The sequence below is a fragment of the Podarcis cretensis genome, assembly GCF_951804945.1.
Source record: "Podarcis cretensis genome assembly, chromosome: 12".
Taxonomy (NCBI): domain Eukaryota; kingdom Metazoa; phylum Chordata; class Lepidosauria; order Squamata; family Lacertidae; genus Podarcis; species Podarcis cretensis.
The window spans coordinates 39,587,313-39,607,501 of record NC_137181.1 but is presented as its reverse complement, the minus strand read 5'-3'; the positions used below and the strand labels follow the sequence as shown (position 1 = coordinate 39,607,501).

The following is a 20,189-nucleotide window of genomic DNA, read 5'->3' as shown; positions in this document are numbered from 1 at the left end:
ATTGCTAGAACCTCTAAATACAAAGCACAGTTAATAATTTGAGGAAATGAACTATCCCTTTTAATGACAATTTTTGCCCTTGATGCTTCCTGAGAATGGTAATTCTCTTAGTCAGCAAACTGTGGGCTCCATCCTTAATGTTGGCAATACAGTGCCACTAGAAAGTAGAAATACTGTCTTTCTCTCCTTCCCAAGGGCAGCTGACCTTCTCCTCGCCAAAGTGTTGAACCTCTTGCCAGCACATATGACTACAGACTATTACATTAATCTGTTTAGCCGCAGTACCAGCTGCTTGCATGTTTTTAATTATCTTATTAGATGATATAACAGTGACCTATGAAATAAAATTGAAGGTGAGCATTTTTAACTTCTTTTATTTAACAGCTTTCCCCCAAAATATATACTAATGAATAACTGATTGGGGAGAGGGGCAATTAGGCTTTTGTTTTTTACTCTGTAGAATCTAATTTTGAGGACAAAATAACTTTCTCTAAGGATTTTCTAACTACTATTAATTATATTTCACGTGTAACACGTATAAGTATTAACATTAATATCCCTTGTTTTACTGAGTTATGATTTCGATGCATTATTTTGCACAATAGTCTACTAAATATTGACACCTCATGCTTTACTTAATATAATTTTGTTTCCAAATTATTTTTCTTCCTATTTCCTTGAAAATAGTTTACTAGCTTAATGTTACTCATTTAAATTGTGCCCGTATCATCCAAGTTAATAGTGCTTTGCAGAACTCTGTAAGAAAGACTTGTAATAGAGTATGATTAAGCTAATATGGATCTTCTTAAGGTGGTCTTTCTAGGATCAGGCAAATAAACAATGTGTATATAAGGTGGGAGGGGTAGATCAAGGCAGGAATTGGTGACTGAATGGTGCAGCAGACTTTCTACTTGCTTCTAGTTGGGGGTTGATTGCTTTACTCTTGTTCTAGCACTGTAAGGATGATTTTTTAGAAGTTCTTTCTGATACCACTTAAGCATTATTTTCCAAGTCCACCTCATAACCAGTTCACACGTAACTCTAAGTCAAACCATGGCTAAGTGTGAACGAGCAAGCGCACAGGCAGGCAAAGGAAAAATCATGGCTGCTTTGCTCCTCACCTAGTCTTGTTGCTACCATGCTACCTAGAACTTAGACTAGCTTGGCTTCATACTACATCTAAACTCAGTTTTGTGGTTTGTCCTTGCTCCGAGCAAGCCACAAGTGTTGAGTCAAGAACAAGCCCCAGCTGTAGTTTGAGTGAGACAAACCATAAGCCTGAATTTGAATACAACAATTTGAATGCTTGCTCATTCACACTTCAACATCATGGTTTGTCTTACATGAGTTTCATGCCAGCATGAGACAAGAAAAATGTAAGAGAGGACCTGCTCCTTGAGTGTCTCAACAATGGGTCTCAGTGTTTTTTCAATCAAGGATCACTTATGCAACTGAATGCTAGCACATGTGTATTCATAATTATGTATATCCTTGCTGAGTAGATCCACTTGGTTTGCAAACCAGACTGAAGGCAATATGGTGTTTTCCTCTATTTTCTTAAAAGTGGAAGTGTTCCTGGAAATATTGTGGTCTTTATTTTGAAGGGAAATGAGCCATAAAAAATGTATATGGCTCCTTTTGCTTTCCCTTCAACCCTGCTCCTGGTGAAATGATCACAGCCATGTTCATTTTTAGGGGGCAGGAGTAGTAGAACCCTTCCATTTTAGGGTGCTGTTTGTTTCAGAGTGCTACAGCTTAGGCAAGGGGAAAGCCAATAGATATTTATCTTCTCTACCTATTTTATGTTTCCCTGTTCCACATAACCTTTTATGCTGGGTGACTAAGGGGTCATCAGGTTTCTCTGTAGATCTAGGTTTGTCACTTCTTTACAGCAAGTTCCCATGGAGATTTTTGCTCTGCTTGTTGTACATTGTCACAACCATCCACATTGGACTAGGCAGGGATTATTGCCAGCATAGGTCTCTCCCCTCCACTTTGTGGACCACAGCTTTCCCCTTTTGCTTGCTTCTTAAAACCTGTGGTCCACAGAGTGGAGGAGAGAGATCTATGCTGGCTGTATAATTAGGAAGAGGACTGTATTCTACATCATCCATGTCACAGTATAAACACAAATTTCAAGCTGAAGAGAGAAGTGCTTGAGTTTTGGCATGTTTGTTGGAGGAATTACTCTTTCTGTCTCTCCCTTGTCCATATTTATTAAATTATTGCAGTATTTCCCTCCCAATTAAATGGACAGATTTAGTCTACAATTCCGAATTATCTCCAGGTGCATCAGAGAATGATTCTGTTTTATGAAACACCTGTTCAGCATATTGCAATAAAATTAGATAATAATATTAGCACAAAGAAGAGTTCTAACAAGAAAGCAGCCTTTGGAAAGGGTTAAGAACATAAGAAGAGACTACTGGATCAGGCCAGTGACCCATGTAGTCCAGTATCCTGTTCTCACAGTGGCTGACCAGGTGCCTATGGGAAGCCTGCAAGCAGGACGCAAGCACAAGAGCATTCTGTCCTTCTGCGGTTTCTAGCAGCTGGTATTTAGAAGCATACTGCCCCTGACTGTGGAGGCAGAGCCTAGCCATTGTGGCTAGCGGCTACGGGTAGCCTTGACTTGCTTGAATTTCTGTTATCCTCTTTTAAAGCCATTCAAGTTGGTAGCCATCCCTGCCTCCTGTGGGAGTGAATGCCATAGTTTAAGTACGTGCTATGTGGAGAAGTACTTTATTTTGCCTGTCCTCCAAAATTCAGCTTCACTGGATATCCTAAAGTTCTAGTGTTGTGAAAGAGGATGATAACCTTTTCTTGAACCATTTTCTCCCCGCCATGCATAATTTTATATATTTCTTTCATGTCACCTTCTACTGGTCTCTGGATGAAAACCAAAAAGCCCCCAGTGCTTTAACCTTTCCTCATGGGGAAGTTTCTGCTTGATCATTTTGGCTGCCCTTTTCTGAACCTTTTCCAACTCTACAATATCCTTTCTGAGGTGAGGCAGCCAGAACTGTACACAGTATTCCAAATGTGGCCACACCACAGATTTGTATTAACGACATTATAATATTGGAAGTTTTATTTTCAATTCCTTTCCTAATGACCCCAGCATGGAATTTGCGTTTTCCACACCTGCTGCACACCCAGTCAACATCTTCACTGCAACCCCAAGGTCTTGTTCCTGGTCAGTCACTGCCAGTTTAGACCTCATAAGCGTATATGTGAAATTAGGGGGTTTTTTGCTCTGACAGTCATCACTTTACGTTAGTTTACACTGAATCACATTTGCCTTTCCCCCACCCATTCACTGAGTTTGAATAGGTCCTTTTAGAGCTCTTCACAATCCATTTCTGTTTTAATGACCCTGAACAATTTAGTATCATCAGCACTTTCTTCATTTCTCCATTGGAAAAAACTGTCTATTTATTCCTGATCTCTGCTTCATGTTACTTACCCCATCCAAACAAGAGGACTTCTCTTATATTGCCTTCTTATAATTCTAGTGGGTTCTAGTAACTTCAGTCACAGACATGTGAGAAATGGCAGACCTGGAAATACAGCCATTCAAGTGTGCAGTATGATTGACTCTGTCTCCTGCCTTAACGGGATATTAGTGGATGAAACAAAGGTCAGAGACAGAAGACAATATGAGCAGCCCACCTTGTGCCACCAGGGAGCTATCGCTGCTATAGATTAAAGGTAAAGGTAAAGGTACCCCTGCCCGTACGGGCCAGTCTTGCCAGACTCTAGGGTTGTGCGCTCATCTCACTCTATAGGCCGGGAGCCAGCGCTGTCCGCAGACACTTCCGGGTCACGTGGCCAGCGTGACAAGCTGCATCTGGCGAGCCAGCGCAGCACACGGAATGCCGTTTACCTTCCCGTAAGATTTATCTACTTGCACCCCGGGGTTGCACTGCTAGGTTGGCAGGCGCTGGGACCGAACGACGGGAGCGCACCCCACCGTGGGATTCGAACTGCCGACCATGCGATCAGCAAGTCCTAGGCGCTGCGGTTTTACCCACAGCGCCACCCGCGTCCCTGCTATAGATTACCTTAGTGTTTAAGAATCTTCTCCTTCTAGGACAAGCAGAGATGGCAGGAACCAGTTCCTACACGCAGCACCTCTGCATGGAGAGAGCTGAAGAGCTACTTCTTGCCTTTGACCTTTAATATTGTCAACAGAGGGAAAGAACCAGAAAACTGGAGCAGTTGCCTCTTCATCTCTTATTTCTACAAACCACTTTAGTGGAAGCATTAATGGAAGTTTTTCCAAGAAGCAAAAAATAGTATTAAAAAATAGTAAATAGAAAAATAATAATTGGTGTTTTCGAGTCATTTCTCTTCTGTAGCTATAATTTCGAAACAGCTCCATTTATTCTGATAAATCCCACCATTCCTTTAATATCTTATGTGCTTTATGTTAATGTCTTTGTCGTGGGTTTTTAAAGTTTAACAAGTACCATCTCACACACACACAGATGGCCATTGTTCATTACTGAAGTAAGTGTGAATTAAAATATTTATTAAAAGTTCCTAAGCACAGTGGGCCTAAGTAATGCACTGCAATAATGCTATCAGGATTCATTTAAACTCTAAGCTCAAATCATCTTGGTGCCAGTGTGACTGAAATTGACAGATAAATGGCACCATGCTTCTGGTGGTGTTGAGTTGTGCTTTTTCAGATCTTAATCATGCTGGCACTTCCTCCTTGGAGAGTGAAACTAGTCCATAAGGTTTTTAGTGACCTAAAAGCAAGAACATCTGCTGCAGAACCACAAGCAAGTTGTTGGCCAAGTTTAGTAGTTCGGGAGTCTGCAGATGATTGCAAATACTAGAATTTTAGTTTCACGTATCCTGTAGCAGACAAAGGTGTCAGAATCTTTCAGTAACTCTGCAGTTAATAGATTTTAAAGTTATTTTTCTTTTTATCAGAGAATAGTGTTTGCAACTATTGCATCACATGACACTATTCAAACAATTTGTCTATTTCACCCACCTCTTTTGCTTTACATATGTGGTGGTGTTTATCTGAGTGCCATCTATCAAGCCCCCCCCCCCTTCTGTTGGTGAGACGTTCCTTAGTAGGTCTGGCCACAACACACACGTTTGTGCACTTTTTAAACTCACTTTCTGTGCAAATCTGAAATATCAGAACATTTGTATCTTGAAAATAAAAATGCCACATGCACAGGTAAACAAATACATGTGCATATGCCCACAATGGATCTCAACAGTCTGGAATTTAGGGAAAGTTGGGAAGTAGTCCTTGAGGGGAGAGGGGTTTGGGGTGCAACGCACAGTACCATTACATCTCATCAAGTGCAGCCCACTAGTGTAGATGAGAAACATTGAAATAGAATTCAGTTGAAAGTTCCCATGTGTAAACTAATGTGCACAAAAGGACACATGGAAAATTAGATCTATGCAACCCGCATGCACATTAACACAGAGATGTGAAAGCAGCCTGAGTCCTGGTCTTCAAGTACCTGACTTCAGAGGAAAGCTGAAGCCAGAGTTATGATCCATAAATGAGTAGTTTAGACAGCAGGCCGTAGGAATCCCTCAGGTCCTAAATACCTGCAGCTTTCATTTTTCATTTTGTGAACTTCTCCTGCTTCAGCTTATTCCTTTCAAATAAGTCCTTTGTATCTCCATAGTTTGTTCTTTCTTTTTTCCTAGTAACCAGGATCCATATTTCCTGTGGTGGGTTCATCTGAGATCAGGTAGTCCCTAGAAGTTATTTTCTGCACAAATACAGCTAAACAAGTTGTGTGGATGTTAACCCTCCTCCCTCCAATAGCAAATACAAATGTGAAAACTTTGCTAAAAGGCTGAGGCATGTCTCATGCTATGCAGGACTTAAAGCCAAGCACTTATTAATAATAAAGCATTATCTTAATGCTTTATTCAGAAGGAAGTCCCTTTGTGTTTAATGAGATTTAATCCCAGGTAAGTTTGTACAGGATTGGCAATGAGAAAAATTGGTTATTGAGCCTTAACAGTTGTCTTTTCACAGTCAGGGCTAGCAGGACATTGCTGACTTCTCATGGTAAGCATGAGGTTGTCGGGCCAGGGGTGTGGGGTCAAAGAACCAGCAATCTCTCTCTCTAATATTGTGTTATGTGATGCTTCCATGGCCGCCATTCTGTGACTGACTCCAGTTTAACCCTCAAAATTCAAAATTGTTGCTCACTTGTCCAAAAATGTTGGCAACCCATTATCTGTTGTTAGCATCCAGCATATTAAATGGTTTGGAGACTGCATCTTGTTGATTTATGAACATATAAAGTTTTAGGGTCTTACAGTGCAATCCTGCGGATGTTTACTCCGAAGTGGATTATATTGTGTTCAGTATTGCTTGCTCCCTAGTGTGTTTAGTTCACACCATCAGATTCAATTCTGATCCCATGCCCTACATTTGTGACAATGGGGCAAAAGTAGTTCCAGTTTGATTCATGTTTGGCTCTTGGGCTACCATTGATATAGAAAGGTAGAAGCTGACAATGTGGTAGTCTTCAGATTTATATTGGACTACAGCTCCCATGAGACCCAGCCACATGGCCATTGGCCAGGTATGATGGGATTCGTAGCCCAAAATATTTCAAGGGCAGCATGTTGGCTTTCCCTGTTCTGGATATTTGCACCCATTATCTGAATGGAGTGAAATGCCCATCTCTGTTAATCAGATGAGAAATGTCAATTTAAGGGGGGGGGGAATAGATGCTTCATCACCTCCATACCCAACCCTTGACAACCATATGCTGAACACTGATACAGTGGTGCCCCGCAAGACGAATGCCTCGCAAGACGAAAAACCCGCTAGACGAAAGGGTTTTCCGTTTTTCAAGGCGCTTCGCAAGACGAATTTCCCTATGGGCTTGCTTCGCAAGACGAAAACGTCTTGCGATTTTTTTCGCTTTTTTCTCCCTTTTTCTAAGCCGCTAAGCTGCTAATAGCCGCTAAGCCGCTAATAGCGCTAAGCCGCTAATATGGTTGCTTCGCAAGACGAAAAAACCGCTAGACGAAGAGACTCGTGGAACGGATTCTTTTCGTCTTGCGAGGCACCACTGTACTTAAAAGCCACTTTATTCTTTGCTGTTTATTAAATTCCTCTGCCAAAAATTCAAGACTCCTAAGCACTGGAGAACCAGAGAGACTAGCTGAGTGATCTGTTGCAGGGGAGCAGGGAGCACAGATTCTATAGGAAGCAACTGCCTTATTCAAATCCCTGGTGACTCATGGTGGTCAGGGTGGGAGATGTGAGTGGCCTCCTCTGTTCCATTTCTCTCCCCGCTCTCTCCCATTGACTGCAGTGGGTGGGAATAAATTATGCCAGCTTCAGAACTGACATGGTTTTGAGGTCTCTTATGGAGCCTTTTGGGAGAGTGAAGGGGCTTAGGATCCTGCAAAGCTGTCATCTCCTCTGACACACCTTCAGAATGTCCTGTTTTGATCCCCACCACTCACAGGACATTGCTAGTAGGATAGTGGCATCAGTGAAGATTTTCACTGCTGTCCTGGAGATGTGCCATTCTGCCAGCAGACCGCCATCTCTACCATGGAGTGGTTCTTCTCGATTCTATGGGCCCTCACCTCCCTTCTCACAGAGCATGAGATTATTTTGTATATGAGGAATAACTGGTTTCTTGTTGCTAAATGTACACATATAGACTATTTGTATATAAAGTTTTATGAAAATTATGAAATGACCACATAATAAAAATACCAGGGATACTTAAATGATATATTGGATAATTTTTAATTTTACTAGATAGTTGTATGGCTTTGTGGTTCATTATTTTAGCCAATGTCAGTAACAAATATGTCCTACACTCTTGTAAACTGTTTGCCTTTGTACTACTAGTAATTATTTGAATGTTATTTTTTAAAAAAAAATCTAGGTGAATTAAAATGGATCAATCTTTGAACAATTTCTAAAATATTTTTCTTTGTACAAAAAGCAGAAAGACTGTGTACAGTTCTTAATTGCCTTTTCGAGACTGAGTTCCCTCATTACCTGTGATTTAAGCTAAAAATGAAGTAATTATAGATAACAGTGTTTATCTGGTTGATCTTGGCACCTGCAGTCCTAATGCTGAAGCTCTTCCTGTTTCTGAGGCCAGGCTTTAATGTCTCTGGCTGGCATTACTAATCTGCAACTCTTAAATTTCTGCTAAATTTCCCATAAAAGTTTCAGACACTATGCTGTGCAAAAAAACATTTTTTCTAGATAGAAGACTTGGTAAAACACACATTTTTATTAGGCGTGTTTTGTTCCTTCCACAGAACAAATAGCTGGCAACAGTGGTTTCTGCTTTCTGCATTTTCTTCTTTTATATCGTTTATCAGATCAGAATAGTTTTGTAAAGTATCTTCATGTATGCCCCAATTCTTTTAAACATATGTCTGGATTCTTTATTCTATTGTATTTGCTTGATCAGAACAAAGCTTAGCCTGCAAAAGTTTTTCTAGGAGTTGCACATTACTTTGCCCAACAAGTACATTGCCCAGTTTGGAATCCTAGCAGTGACCTGGGTCTTGTGGAACACGGAGGCAAACATTTTGCACGAATGAGCAAATGATCAGGTCAGGAGCAAAGGTGATAGTAGCTGCCTCCTTCCGCTGCTGAGGCACCACTTTGAGTTAGCATTGTGTTTGAACCCAGGCTCTTGGTTTGTCTTGCTCCACACAAATCAAGAACTGTAACCAATGTTTGGTCTGAGTTACCATTCATACTTTTATCTGAGGAAGAAAAACCATAAACCTTTAACTTTCACCAAATGTGGCAACTGAGGCATAGCCTGCTTTTACTTCATGACCTACCTTCTCCTTCTCCCACAAACCAAGGAATCTCTGATTTTGCTTATGTAAATACCTGGTGAGAAGAAGTTTTAGTTTGTCTTTGTTTTTGTTTTACTCAAATTATATTTGTTAATTCAGTGACTCAAGGAAGTCTTTGGGCTATTTCACTTTAGATCCTCAGGTGGGTGGTATTGTTCTAGAGATTCAGTTCAGTGGAAAATAGAGAAAATATAGTTTAATTCTTGTATTCAAATTCACTAAATGGTTTGGGACAATTAATTTCCAATTGTTTCCCAGTAGAGTAGATTTACTTGTACATTAATGAAGCACAGGTGTTAGGCCCCTGGTGTCTTTGTGCCTAGGAGGCATATTTAGGTTGTTTATCTAGTCAGCCGTAGGTACTGCAAGGTACTCAAGCTTGCCTTTAACAGTTTATACAGTGAGGGGTTTTTTAAAATTTATTTTTTAAAAATTTGCTAGCACCTGTTAAATTTTTAAGACTGATCATGTAGAAAGAAGTGGAAGAGACTGCAATAGTAAACAGCACTAAAAGTTAACGGAAGTCATCTTCTATTATGCTTAACTGCCCAGCTTGACGTTATGTAGAAAAGAGGCTTCATTTAGGCAAATGTGTCATGTTCAGAAATAATAGTCAACACTATACTTCCTTGTACCATATTTTGAAATTAGGTATTATTCTTTCAAATAGGTACTGCTTTATCTATGGTTGAAACCCAAATGTGCTTATATTAATATTCATTTCTCTTGTTTATTCACTGAACTGCAGTACCAACATTTTAGAGGAAATGGAATAGCCTCCACAGACATTATGAATTTCAGTAGCTGGCATAATTATAGTGATCTACATATTCATTAAATCCAGGGAAGAAATGTGTCCAAAAAGACAACCATGCGTTTAGAAATAGCACACTGCTAAATATATACATTTAAAACTTCCTTTCCTTTTGTTTACCCAAAATTACTTCATGTTATATTGCTTCACAGTCAGCTAAGTCTTTAATAATAATTTTTAAAAGTTCTTTCCCCCCCTGTTCATTCCATGTAGCAAAGAATGGGAAGAATTATTTGTAAACAACAATTACTTGGCAACAATACGGCTGAAGGGGATTAATGGGCAGCTGAGAAGCAGCAGGTTCCGTAGTGTTTGTTGGAAGGTAAGAAGAAAATATTTATTTACAGCTTGTAGTTGTAATATACCAACGTATTACCTGATGCACTTGAAGATTGCTGATGTAAAGAGTCAATTGAATTTTGAAAGATTCCATCCCAGTGTTCTTCTGTTGATTTTTATAATTCACAGAACAATTAATGATTTGAAATACCTTACAACTAAATTACTGTTCATATTGAAGGATTTATGTCAATTATATTTCACTTGGGCATGCTTCATTGCAATTTTTTTTTTATCAAAGTCGTATTTTTTCACTGAAGGTGCAACTAATCTTTAAGATCTTTAGCCAGGATTTATCAGTCATCCCTGCTTTTAAAATAGTTCCATATATCCTTTTCTTTTTATGGGATGAGACTATAAGAACCCTAAGCAACCTTCCTATAGGATTGGGTTAAGCAAAGTAGGAGGGGCTGCTCAGGTCAATTGCCAACAGGCAAGGAGTCTGTGGAGCTGACAAGTGAAGCAGGTATGGTCTGTCAGAATATATGATTAACCTGTTGAAGCAACTTATTTACAATATCACATTACATAGCACAATATGATGCAAAATATACCAAAGATACTTCACAAGTGAGAAGTATTAAAGAGGATCCTGTTTGATGGCTTAACATCTTTGGCAGATGCCTTTCAGTGAATCCTTTGAACATGCACACCACGGTTATTTCAGTTTACTATATCCTACCACGAAATACCAAAGCTCCAAATTACAAATATGATTCTGTTTAGAAAGTGTCACTACGTCAATATAACTTGCTTGTCTTTCTAACCAACCAACGTTTCATTGATCTGCAGCTGTTTCTGAATGTTCTCCCCTCTGACAGAAGTCAATGGATCAGTAAAACAACAAAATTAAGAACACTGTATAACAAGATTAAAGAAATTGTAAGTTGAATCCAGACATATTTCCTTCCATCTGCCTCAATATTTTCCGCATGTCTAATAGAGAATCTAAAGGTCTTAATTCCTATTCACAGCATATTACAAATCCTCGAAAAGCTGGACAACAAGACTTGATGATCAACAACCCACTTTCACAGGATGAAGGGGTAATTATAACCTATTTTATATTATGTCCGGAGCATGCAATAAAACCTCTGATGCTCTTCATCAAGTAAAGAGTAGAAGAATCCTTGATATGGACAGCTAATCCAAAAGAGATGAAATGAGGTTGCAGCTTGGTGTGCCTTGACACTGAATATGCTAGAACTGCAGTGTCTTTTGGTACCTTAGACACTAACAGTTCTTTTTCTGAAAATGCTGCAACCCAGGTTACGTCAGCTTGTGGTTTGTGTTCTTCTCGAGGAGCAAAATTCCTGCTCTCATGGTGAACTCAGCAATACTGCTTTGTACTACATTATAGGTAAAGTGTGTGCATTGTACAGCTAGCTGAGATATCACAGTCAAAGGAGATAGTGTCAGTTCGGGTGGTTAACATGCGTTCTCCTGATCCAAAGGAAAGGACATAACACCAGGGCTTTTTGTCACCTGGAATTCATCAGAACTCAGTTCTGACACCTTTCAGGTGGGTGCTATTGCCATTCTAAAGAGAACATGGGAGGCAGTCATCGTGAGTTCTGGCACCTCTTTTTCAAGAAAAATAGTACTAGATAACACAGTATACATCTTAAATGTATCATGGCCTACTATCATAGTTCACAGTACTTGTGACGCTGTATGGTGGTGTGATAAACACAGTTATTGTTTGTTCCCATAGTTGCCTGAAGTGGATAGTAGCTCAAGGATGTGACTGAATAGGGAATTTCAGTAGGAAAGGATCTGTACATCATGTAAAAAAATAATATTCTATCAGCCAACCCTTCAAACTTAACACCTAGCATCAAAATAGAAATAAGATCTAAAAGGGGGGAAAGGAAATAAAAACACTTAAAACCAGACAAAAATATAGAAATCATAGGGTTGGATCAGATTAAATTAGTCATGCTTTCTTCTTTTTTGGTGATCACTCGTAGCCAAGTAAGATTGTCTTCCATGAATATGGTCTTAACAGTGTGTCCATAGGTTACTGTGGAGGCCAGTTATGGATTCACACATACTTCCACAGTGGGGACATAGGTTTCTGGGCAGGAGTTGATCATGCTGAGGATTTGCCAAATGTGCCTTCCTCTTAGACATGCTTTAACCTCACTTAAATCAGTGGGACAAGTTAGTCACGACGACTATAAGAGATAATTGCCAATGATTCAAGTTTATGAGAGTTCAACAACATATGGAAGATGCTACATTGGCTACTGCTGAACTATAACATGATTAGCTAGAAAAAATAGATAAATCAAATGGCAGTGTATATTCACAGTCAGCATCAGTAAAAAATTCAACATCCAAAAGTTTGACATAGACCAGGGTCCAATTTCAAAAGATTCCTAAGTGGATTTTTTGAGGGCCCAAGCATCTAATGTCAGGTTGACAACCATTAAGCAAGGGGGTGTTTAATCCTTCAAGCCTGTTGCAGTATCTGCATCATCCAGCAGCCAGCATTGTGTGAACTCACTCCCTTATCACTCCCAATATAAATACACAGTTTTATGCAAGCTATAGATGTTCTTTTTCCCATTTGCATCTAGTGAATTTTTTTTGTTCAGCCTCTATTCAAATTCACCTTTAGGTCCACTATTCAAGTAGCCAAGTGAAGCAAGCCTATGGCACTTGATATACCATCTCTAAACAGACGAAAAGGAGCTGAAGATGCTCTTCTCCAAAAGTGGAGCATGCTGAGTATTCATCACTTTCAGCTGATGATGTCTTGATGAGCAAGAGATCAGAGCTGGGACTTTGTTTCATTCTCTCCGAGAGTTGCCACCTGTTCTTATTCATTTAAAATAAATGTTAGTCATCAGCTCTTTTATTTAAACATTTCTGCAATTTTAAAAACAGCTGAATATACCATGATTAATTCTTCCAGTGAATATCAAGTGGAACCAATAATGTTGATACATTGCATATTGAACTAGCATGTCATATTATTTTTAAAGCAACATACAGTGCTTCGAGGGCGATATTGGACTCTCCAGTGACCACGTACCCACAGACATTTTGGGAAGCTTCTCGCTTTCTGTTAGTTTCTAGTGAACTAAACCATTTTATTTAAGCTTTGCATGAATACTGATCAGGGCCTTCTGCAAATGTTTGCAGCTGTGGAATTGTAAAAATATCTCAAGAATGGCTGTTGGCCTTAATTGGACAATATAGTTATTGAGCGGCTCTGTAAATGTTTTGTTGTAGATTCACCATCACATTGGTTTATACATGGCAGGAGACATTTGGCTGTCACCAAAGAAAGAAGCCTTGCCTCTCCTCTTCTTCTTTTCCCTAGTCAAGGGCAGGAGCAGTGGCCCTCCAGCTATTATTGGACTCTTAAATCCCAACAACCCTGACCAACATGACCTGCAGTCAGGAATGATGGGAGATGGAGTCCAGCTAATTCTGGAGGTCCACTGATTAGCCACCTCTGGTCTAGGGATACAAAGCATGTGGTGTGACATCATTGTATTGCAACTTTCCTCTTCCCCACAAAAAACAACCTGTAAAGTATATGTGCATGTAAAAGTCACCATTTAGTGATGCAGAAAACACACCAGCAATATTTAGCATTACAACTTCTAATGTTTTAATGTATTTATGCAAACTAAAAATAAGGGGGGGACCTATGATAATATTAGGTTCCATGACATTCAGCTCAGTTGGCTAGAGCGTGATGCTGATAATGCCAGGGTTGTGGGTTTGATCCCCATATGGCCCCCCTGCTTACTCCTGCATTCCTGGGGGTTGGACTAGAGGACCTTAAGGGACCTCTTCCAGCTCTGTGATTCTATGATAGAAAAAAGCTAATTGTGTGAGGCTTTTTGAAAAAATGCAGCTTGATCAAAAGGCAAAAACCTCCCAAAGTTTGATATTCACTAATATTGCCTTCTTTTAAGCAGCCCAAATGCAACATGTTTCCAATTTGTACAAACTTTTTACATAGACCATCAGTTTTATTCCGTGTTTCGTGTGAATGTCTGCCCTTTTGCAGAGTCTTTGGAACAAATTTTTCCAAGATAAAGAACTTCGAGGAATGATTGAACAAGATGTGACAAGAACGTAAGTGTTGTGAAACATTGCTGTAGATAGACAACCTTTGGCCGTAAGGCAACATCCAGCTCACCTACATGGTATTATTTATCATTCTGTATTTATTTAAAATATTTATATACTGCTTTTCAGGTGGACCTCAGAAAACAGTTTACATAAAAATGTTAAAACAATCAGCAGCAGTTAATTAATGCTGTACTGTCAAGAGCTTGGGATAGCTCAGTTGGTAGAGCATAAGATTTCTAATGTCAAGGATCATGGGAATGAGCCCTACACTGGACAAAAAGATTCCTGCGTTGCTGGGGGTTGGATGAAATGGCCCTTGTGGTGCCCCCCAACTCTTACCATTCTATGAAAAAAAGGGAAAAGTCTTTTTGAAAGCAAGGGCAAGGTGGTGGTTGAATCTCATTCTCTCCTTCCCTCAGGACAAAAGGATACTTAGGTAGCCCCTTGGTGAAGGGTAAGGAAGGGTACGGCCACCTCAGCTGGAACACCTGGAACTAGATGGTGGTCAGCTTTTGCTTCCCCTTTTCATCTCCCAAAATAAAATCTGACCGATAAGCTTGTACTTGTTGACAGAGCTTATGCACGTGAGTTCAGTAAAAGGCGGTAGTGGGCCAGATACAGCACATAGAACCATACATTTATTTAGTTTTTCAAAGTTCTAAATCACTTTTTCGGTAAAATCTGGTCTTCATAAGAATTTAGAGCAGTTCTTTGGAGGATACAATATGGACATGATGGTTGCCCAAGAGAATGACAGGCACTTCAAGAAAAATACAGTATTCAAAATAATCTAGATGAATAAGGGAATATTGTCTCTCTTGGTTTCGAATCCCAAAGAGACATCTTGGAGATATTGAAGTGGGTTTATTATAAATTAATATTATGAGGTATTGCGTGTTTTAAATGGTTTCAGTGAGAAAGAAAAAAGAATGAGAGGAACTGACAGATCTTGTGACTAAATTATGTTTATAATACAAGATTGAACAGATGATTTTCTGTAATTCTTAACACTTAATCAATAAAAAGTGATGTGTAATTAGTGAGAAATGTCATTCAGAGGAATTTAGCATTTCTATTTTTGTGTATTACTTTCCTACTGTCGGAGATGCTTTTTAAAAATGTTCCTTATTACCATTGTAATTATTCTTTCATCTCTTTAGCCCTTAGGTCATTCCTGTTAAGGAACTTATCAAAGCTGGAACTCAGTTCCGTAAAATATTTTGTCAGAATTAGAACAATGATTGCACTGAGTAGCTCCAATTCATCTCAGTTACTTCTTATATGGCATGTTCCTTTTCTAGTTGTAGCATCACTCTTTACTGTTATTTGAGATGAGAAAATAGTTTGCATGAGTTTTACAATACAAAATTCATTTTGATACCTTTTTCATTTATAGAATTGGGAGGCAAAAAATAAAACAATGCACAGGAAATATTGACAACCCTTATTGCTTTATTTTGTATGACAGTGCCAAAGCAGTATTTTCAAATGCATTTATGCTGTTAGATGTATAATTAAAATCTAAGTATGCTTTCATGTTAATTTTCACAGATGGTATTTTTTGTTTTTAAATGGGAATAGTTCAGGATGTTTAAGATTATATAACTATCTAAGTTATAATTGGGGAATTAAAGTTTGGATAGTTGTGCTAGTTAATGGAGGCATTGTAAAAAAGAATGTTACACTCACTTTGGCATAGAATTCAGTTTACTATTTACAAGGTCTAGATGACTGGTTAGTTTTTGTGAACTAACTGAAGGAACTCACAAAGTTGCTTCTTACCTAGAATTCATTTTACTCACGGGGAGAGAGGGGGAGATTTTCTTTCTGAATCTTCTACTTGCCCTGTTCCCTGATTCTGACCAGATGTTTGCTTGGAAGCAAACACAATTTATTTCTGTTGAACTTGCTTCCATGTACATGTGAACAGGCTGCCATCATTCTATGTCTGACTGTGTCCTTATATAACTGATATTTTTATTCTTTATTGCTGTTCTTTCACTTGTATCTCACACAAATCACATGTCGATGCAGTTTTGCTCACAGCTGATATCACTCTCAGAAATCCACCTGTGTAAAGCAGTGGAATATTCTAAGTAATATAGTTAATAACGTGTCATTTATAACAATATTTAAAAGATAAATATGATACCTGTAAGAGCTTTGTGGAGTGGAAGAAAGATAAAAGATTGTAAGACTGCTTTTTAAAAGACTGGGAATCAGGAAACCGAAGACATATTAGGAAGCATTGTGGTGTATGTATAAGTGATGTATTTTTCTTTTTTCTTTTTCAGGTTTCCTGAAATGCAGTATTTCCAAGAAGAGAATGTGAGAAAGATTCTTACAGATGTTCTTTTCTGTTATGCTCGGGAAAATGAGCAGTTACTTTACAAACAGGTAATGAAACTATCGTACAGGTGGTATCCATTGCCTCAACGTTTTTTCCCTGCTACACGCTTGACAATTGATTGAACAATAATATAGGTTTTATTATCTCCAAAGTTGTGTGTGATGGCTCAGGCAATCAAAGAACTGCTTGTTAGCTGTGTGGTAAAGAAAGCAAACCATTCAGGCACATATGCTCCCTACTCAAGATAAGACATTCCCTCAGATTGTTTTCTTCAATGCTGTTAAATCCTACTTCCAACTTTTTAAAGGTTAAAAACTTTTTATTACTTATTAACTAATGAAAGCTTTCTCTGCTGCTCTTCATAAATTAAAAATATATGTACCAAAGGGACAATTGTTTGTCTTCTGCAAATGGATTAGATCAAGACTAACAACAGATTCCTATAGATGTCAATTCAGAAGTAAATCTCATTAAATTTAGTAAACCTTACTCCCAGGTGGGGGGACGCAGGTGGCGCTGTGGGTTAAAGCCTCAGTGCCTAGGGCTTGCCGATCGAAAGGTCGGCGGTTCGAATCCCTGCGGCGGGGTGCGCTCCCGCTGCTCGGTCCCAGCGCCTGCCAACCTAGCAGTTCGAAAGCACCTCCGGGTGCAAGTAGATAAATAGGGACCGCTTACCAGCGGGAAGGTAAACGGCGTTTCCGTGTGCGGCTCTGGCTCTGGCTCTGGCCAGAGCAGCGATGTCACGCTGGCCACGTGACCCGGAAGTGTCTCTGGACAGCGCTGGCCCCTGGCCTCTTAAGTGAGATGGGCGCACAACCCCAGAGTCTGTCAAGACTGGCCCGTACGGGCAGGGGTACCTTTACCTTTACCTTTACTCCCAGGTGAACTGGATAAGTTTATCTTGAGTCTCACTGAAATTAATAGGATAAGTTAGTCATGACCTAACTGCACTCATACTGATTTCAGTGAGAGCTAAGTGTAAGTAACTTTGACTAAATCCAACCCAATGTATGGACTTGTTTACTTCAACTTTAGCAATCAAGTGTGGTGTAGTGGTTAAGAGCGGTGGACTCGTAATCTGGTGAACCGGGTTCGCGTCTCCGCTCCTCCACCTGCAGCTGCTGGGTGACCTTGGGCCAGTCACACTTCTTTGAAGTCTCTCAGCCCCACTCACCTCACAGAGTGTTTGTTGTGGGGGAGGAAGGGAAAGGAGAATGTTAGCCGCTTTGAGACTCCTTCGGGTAGTGATAAAGCGGGATATCAAATCCAAACTCTTCTTCTTCTTCAAGTAGTCAAGTAAGAAATAAATGAATGGCATTTTGTCTGTCCATGGAACAAGGGAATACCATGGAATATGATGCAAGCAATTTAAGATATATTTGCCAATAGTGCACAAGTGCCGCAGACTTGCAGAAAAAAGTTTGAAACAGATTACTAGTGAGAAAAAGACTTTAAAGCAGTGTTCATATTAGGCCTGCAGAAATGATACAAATGAATTCATTTGTAAATTCAGTTGATCTTTTTAATTAGTGTATGTCATGTTGAAAATAGAAAAGCTTTCAAGCTGAGCATGCACTTCAGAAGAATTTTAACAATCTTAAGATGATTCTTCCAGAGTAAGTTGCTTGAAAAGTCTGAATGTGAATTTATCCGGAAACTTTTTTAAAGAAAAATAATGTTCACAGCCAAAGGCTAAGTTGTATAGTTGAGTAGAAATTGTTTATCAACAAAGCTGGTTTAACTTTAAATGCACACAGTGAAGCATATCAGTTCCCAGCTATTCTGTAACACATAATATCTTAATCATTTTAGTTCTGTAGATTTCCACCCTCTGAATCAGGTATATTGGAAGGTGCCCTCCAAATGTTGTTGGATTACAACTCCCATCTTCCCTGACCATTGGCCATGCTGGCTGGGGCCTATGGGTATTGGAGTCCAGCAATATCTGGAAGGCATCAGGTTGGGGAAAGCCGCAATAACGCATTCCTAGTGTTAAAAAATCTGGTTTTGTCTAGCTGGTTAGGGTTAACTTACTCTTATTGACCTTCATCTAGTCCCTTCATCTAGTCTACTACTCATCCCAGACACCGGTTAAGCAATGCAGCCGTTTTACTTGAATTAAATGTAAAAGAAAAATAGAGATTGATTTCATCTGCTAACTGATACCACCTTAGACCAAATCCGGGGATGCCTGAGTAGCTTCATACAGCTGCTAAAGAGTCTGCAGCACAAATGCTGTAAAGCTGAGCATTTCCCAGCACTGTCTTCTGAAATAGGCTCTCTTGGTAGGGACAAAATCACTGAAATACAGGGTCCACAGTCCTCAATGTTAATGGTATTTTCCAAGATTGCTTTAAAATGGAGTTAGACAGATTCTCAGAGGAGAAAGCTATTGGTGACTTTTGATTGGATGCAGTAATGCTTCTGAGTACCAGTGACTGATGGGACACAGGTGGCGCTGTGGGTTAAACCACAGAGCCTAGGACTTGCCAATCAGAAGGTTGGCGGTTCGAATCCCCACTATGGGGTGAGCTCCCGTTGCTCGGTCCCAGCTCCTGCCAACCTAGCAGTTCGAAAGCACGTCAAAGTGCAAGTAGATAAATAGGTACCGCTCCGGTGGGAAGGTAAATGGCGTTTCCGTGCGCTGCTCTGGTTCACCAGAAGTGGCTTAGTCATGCTGGCCACATGACCCGGAAGCTGTACGCCGGCTCCCTCGGCCAATAAAGCGAGATGAGCGCCGCAACCCCAGAGTCGGCCACGACTGGACCTAATGGTCAGGGGTCCCTTTACCTTTACCTTTTACCAGTTTCTGGCAGCCACAGGAAGAGAGAGTGCTCTTGTGCTCAGGTCCTGCTTGCAGGTTTCCCATAGGCATCTGTTTGTCCCCTGTGAGAACAGACTTCTGAACTAGATGGTCCATCAGGTTCTTCTTATGTTCTTACATTTTTGTGATGCTATATATGGCTCTCCCCCTCCTCATCTTGTCCTCACAGCTACCCTGTGGGTTAGGTTGGGGTGAGGGATGGTGACTGGCCCAGGGTCACCCAATGAGCATCGTGGCTGAGGTGAGATTTTTAACCCTGGTCTCCCAGGTCCTAGTCCAGTTCTCTAGCTGCTATATCACACTGGGTATCCCACACAGTAACCTCCCGTGCAGATTGTTAGTGGGATTAAGAAATAAACCCAGCCTGGTTTCACTCTGCTATCCAACCATATAAAACATTGGCTGAGTATATGAAAAAATGGTGTACTTGGAACATTATAACTTGGTGAAGCATGAGGAAAATATTAGGTAAAATATTGTCTATGTAAATATTATCTGAAGCGGACTTATTTGATCCAACCCATTAGTCACATGAATAATTGAAAATTGCCTTGGGGAGCTGTGATGTGGGGCATTCCTTAAAGAGATGAACCCAACTTGCTTGTTTTCTGGGAATATAACCAATTTCTACTGAAAGAGAGAGTAACACAAGAATCACACTCTGAGTAAATTAATAGGCAAATAATATTTCTTTCTTTGGTACAGCTTAACTGTCTTTTTCTTGTGCTGAAAAATCTTATAGATCCTTTACAAAAAAAATAATACCTTACTGCATAAGGCTTGAGTATTTAGTCAAATGAGTTTTTTTAAAAAAAACTTTGAGTTTCCTCACAAGCTGTTAAAGCTATTATTTTGTTCTAGGTGACACCCCGTTTAACATAGACCATATTGTTAATAGTTATGGGATTTTATTG

General features: G+C 39.7%; 1 protein-coding gene across 10 annotated transcripts in view; it reads left to right on the top strand.

Moving 5' to 3' along the window:
• Positions 1-20,189, top strand: part of TBC1D5 (TBC1 domain family member 5) — a 252,557-nt gene that overhangs the window by 124,024 nt on the left and 108,344 nt on the right. For all 10 annotated transcript variants that reach the window (XM_079947228.1, XM_079947229.1, XM_079947230.1 and 7 more), the window contains 5 exons: positions 9,881-9,989; positions 10,799-10,888; positions 10,981-11,052; positions 14,037-14,104; positions 16,396-16,498. In XM_079947228.1, coding sequence (XP_079803354.1) covers positions 9,881-9,989; positions 10,799-10,888; positions 10,981-11,052; positions 14,037-14,104; positions 16,396-16,498 — 442 coding nt within the window. The remainder of the gene's footprint in view (positions 1-9,880; positions 9,990-10,798; positions 10,889-10,980; positions 11,053-14,036; positions 14,105-16,395; positions 16,499-20,189) is intronic.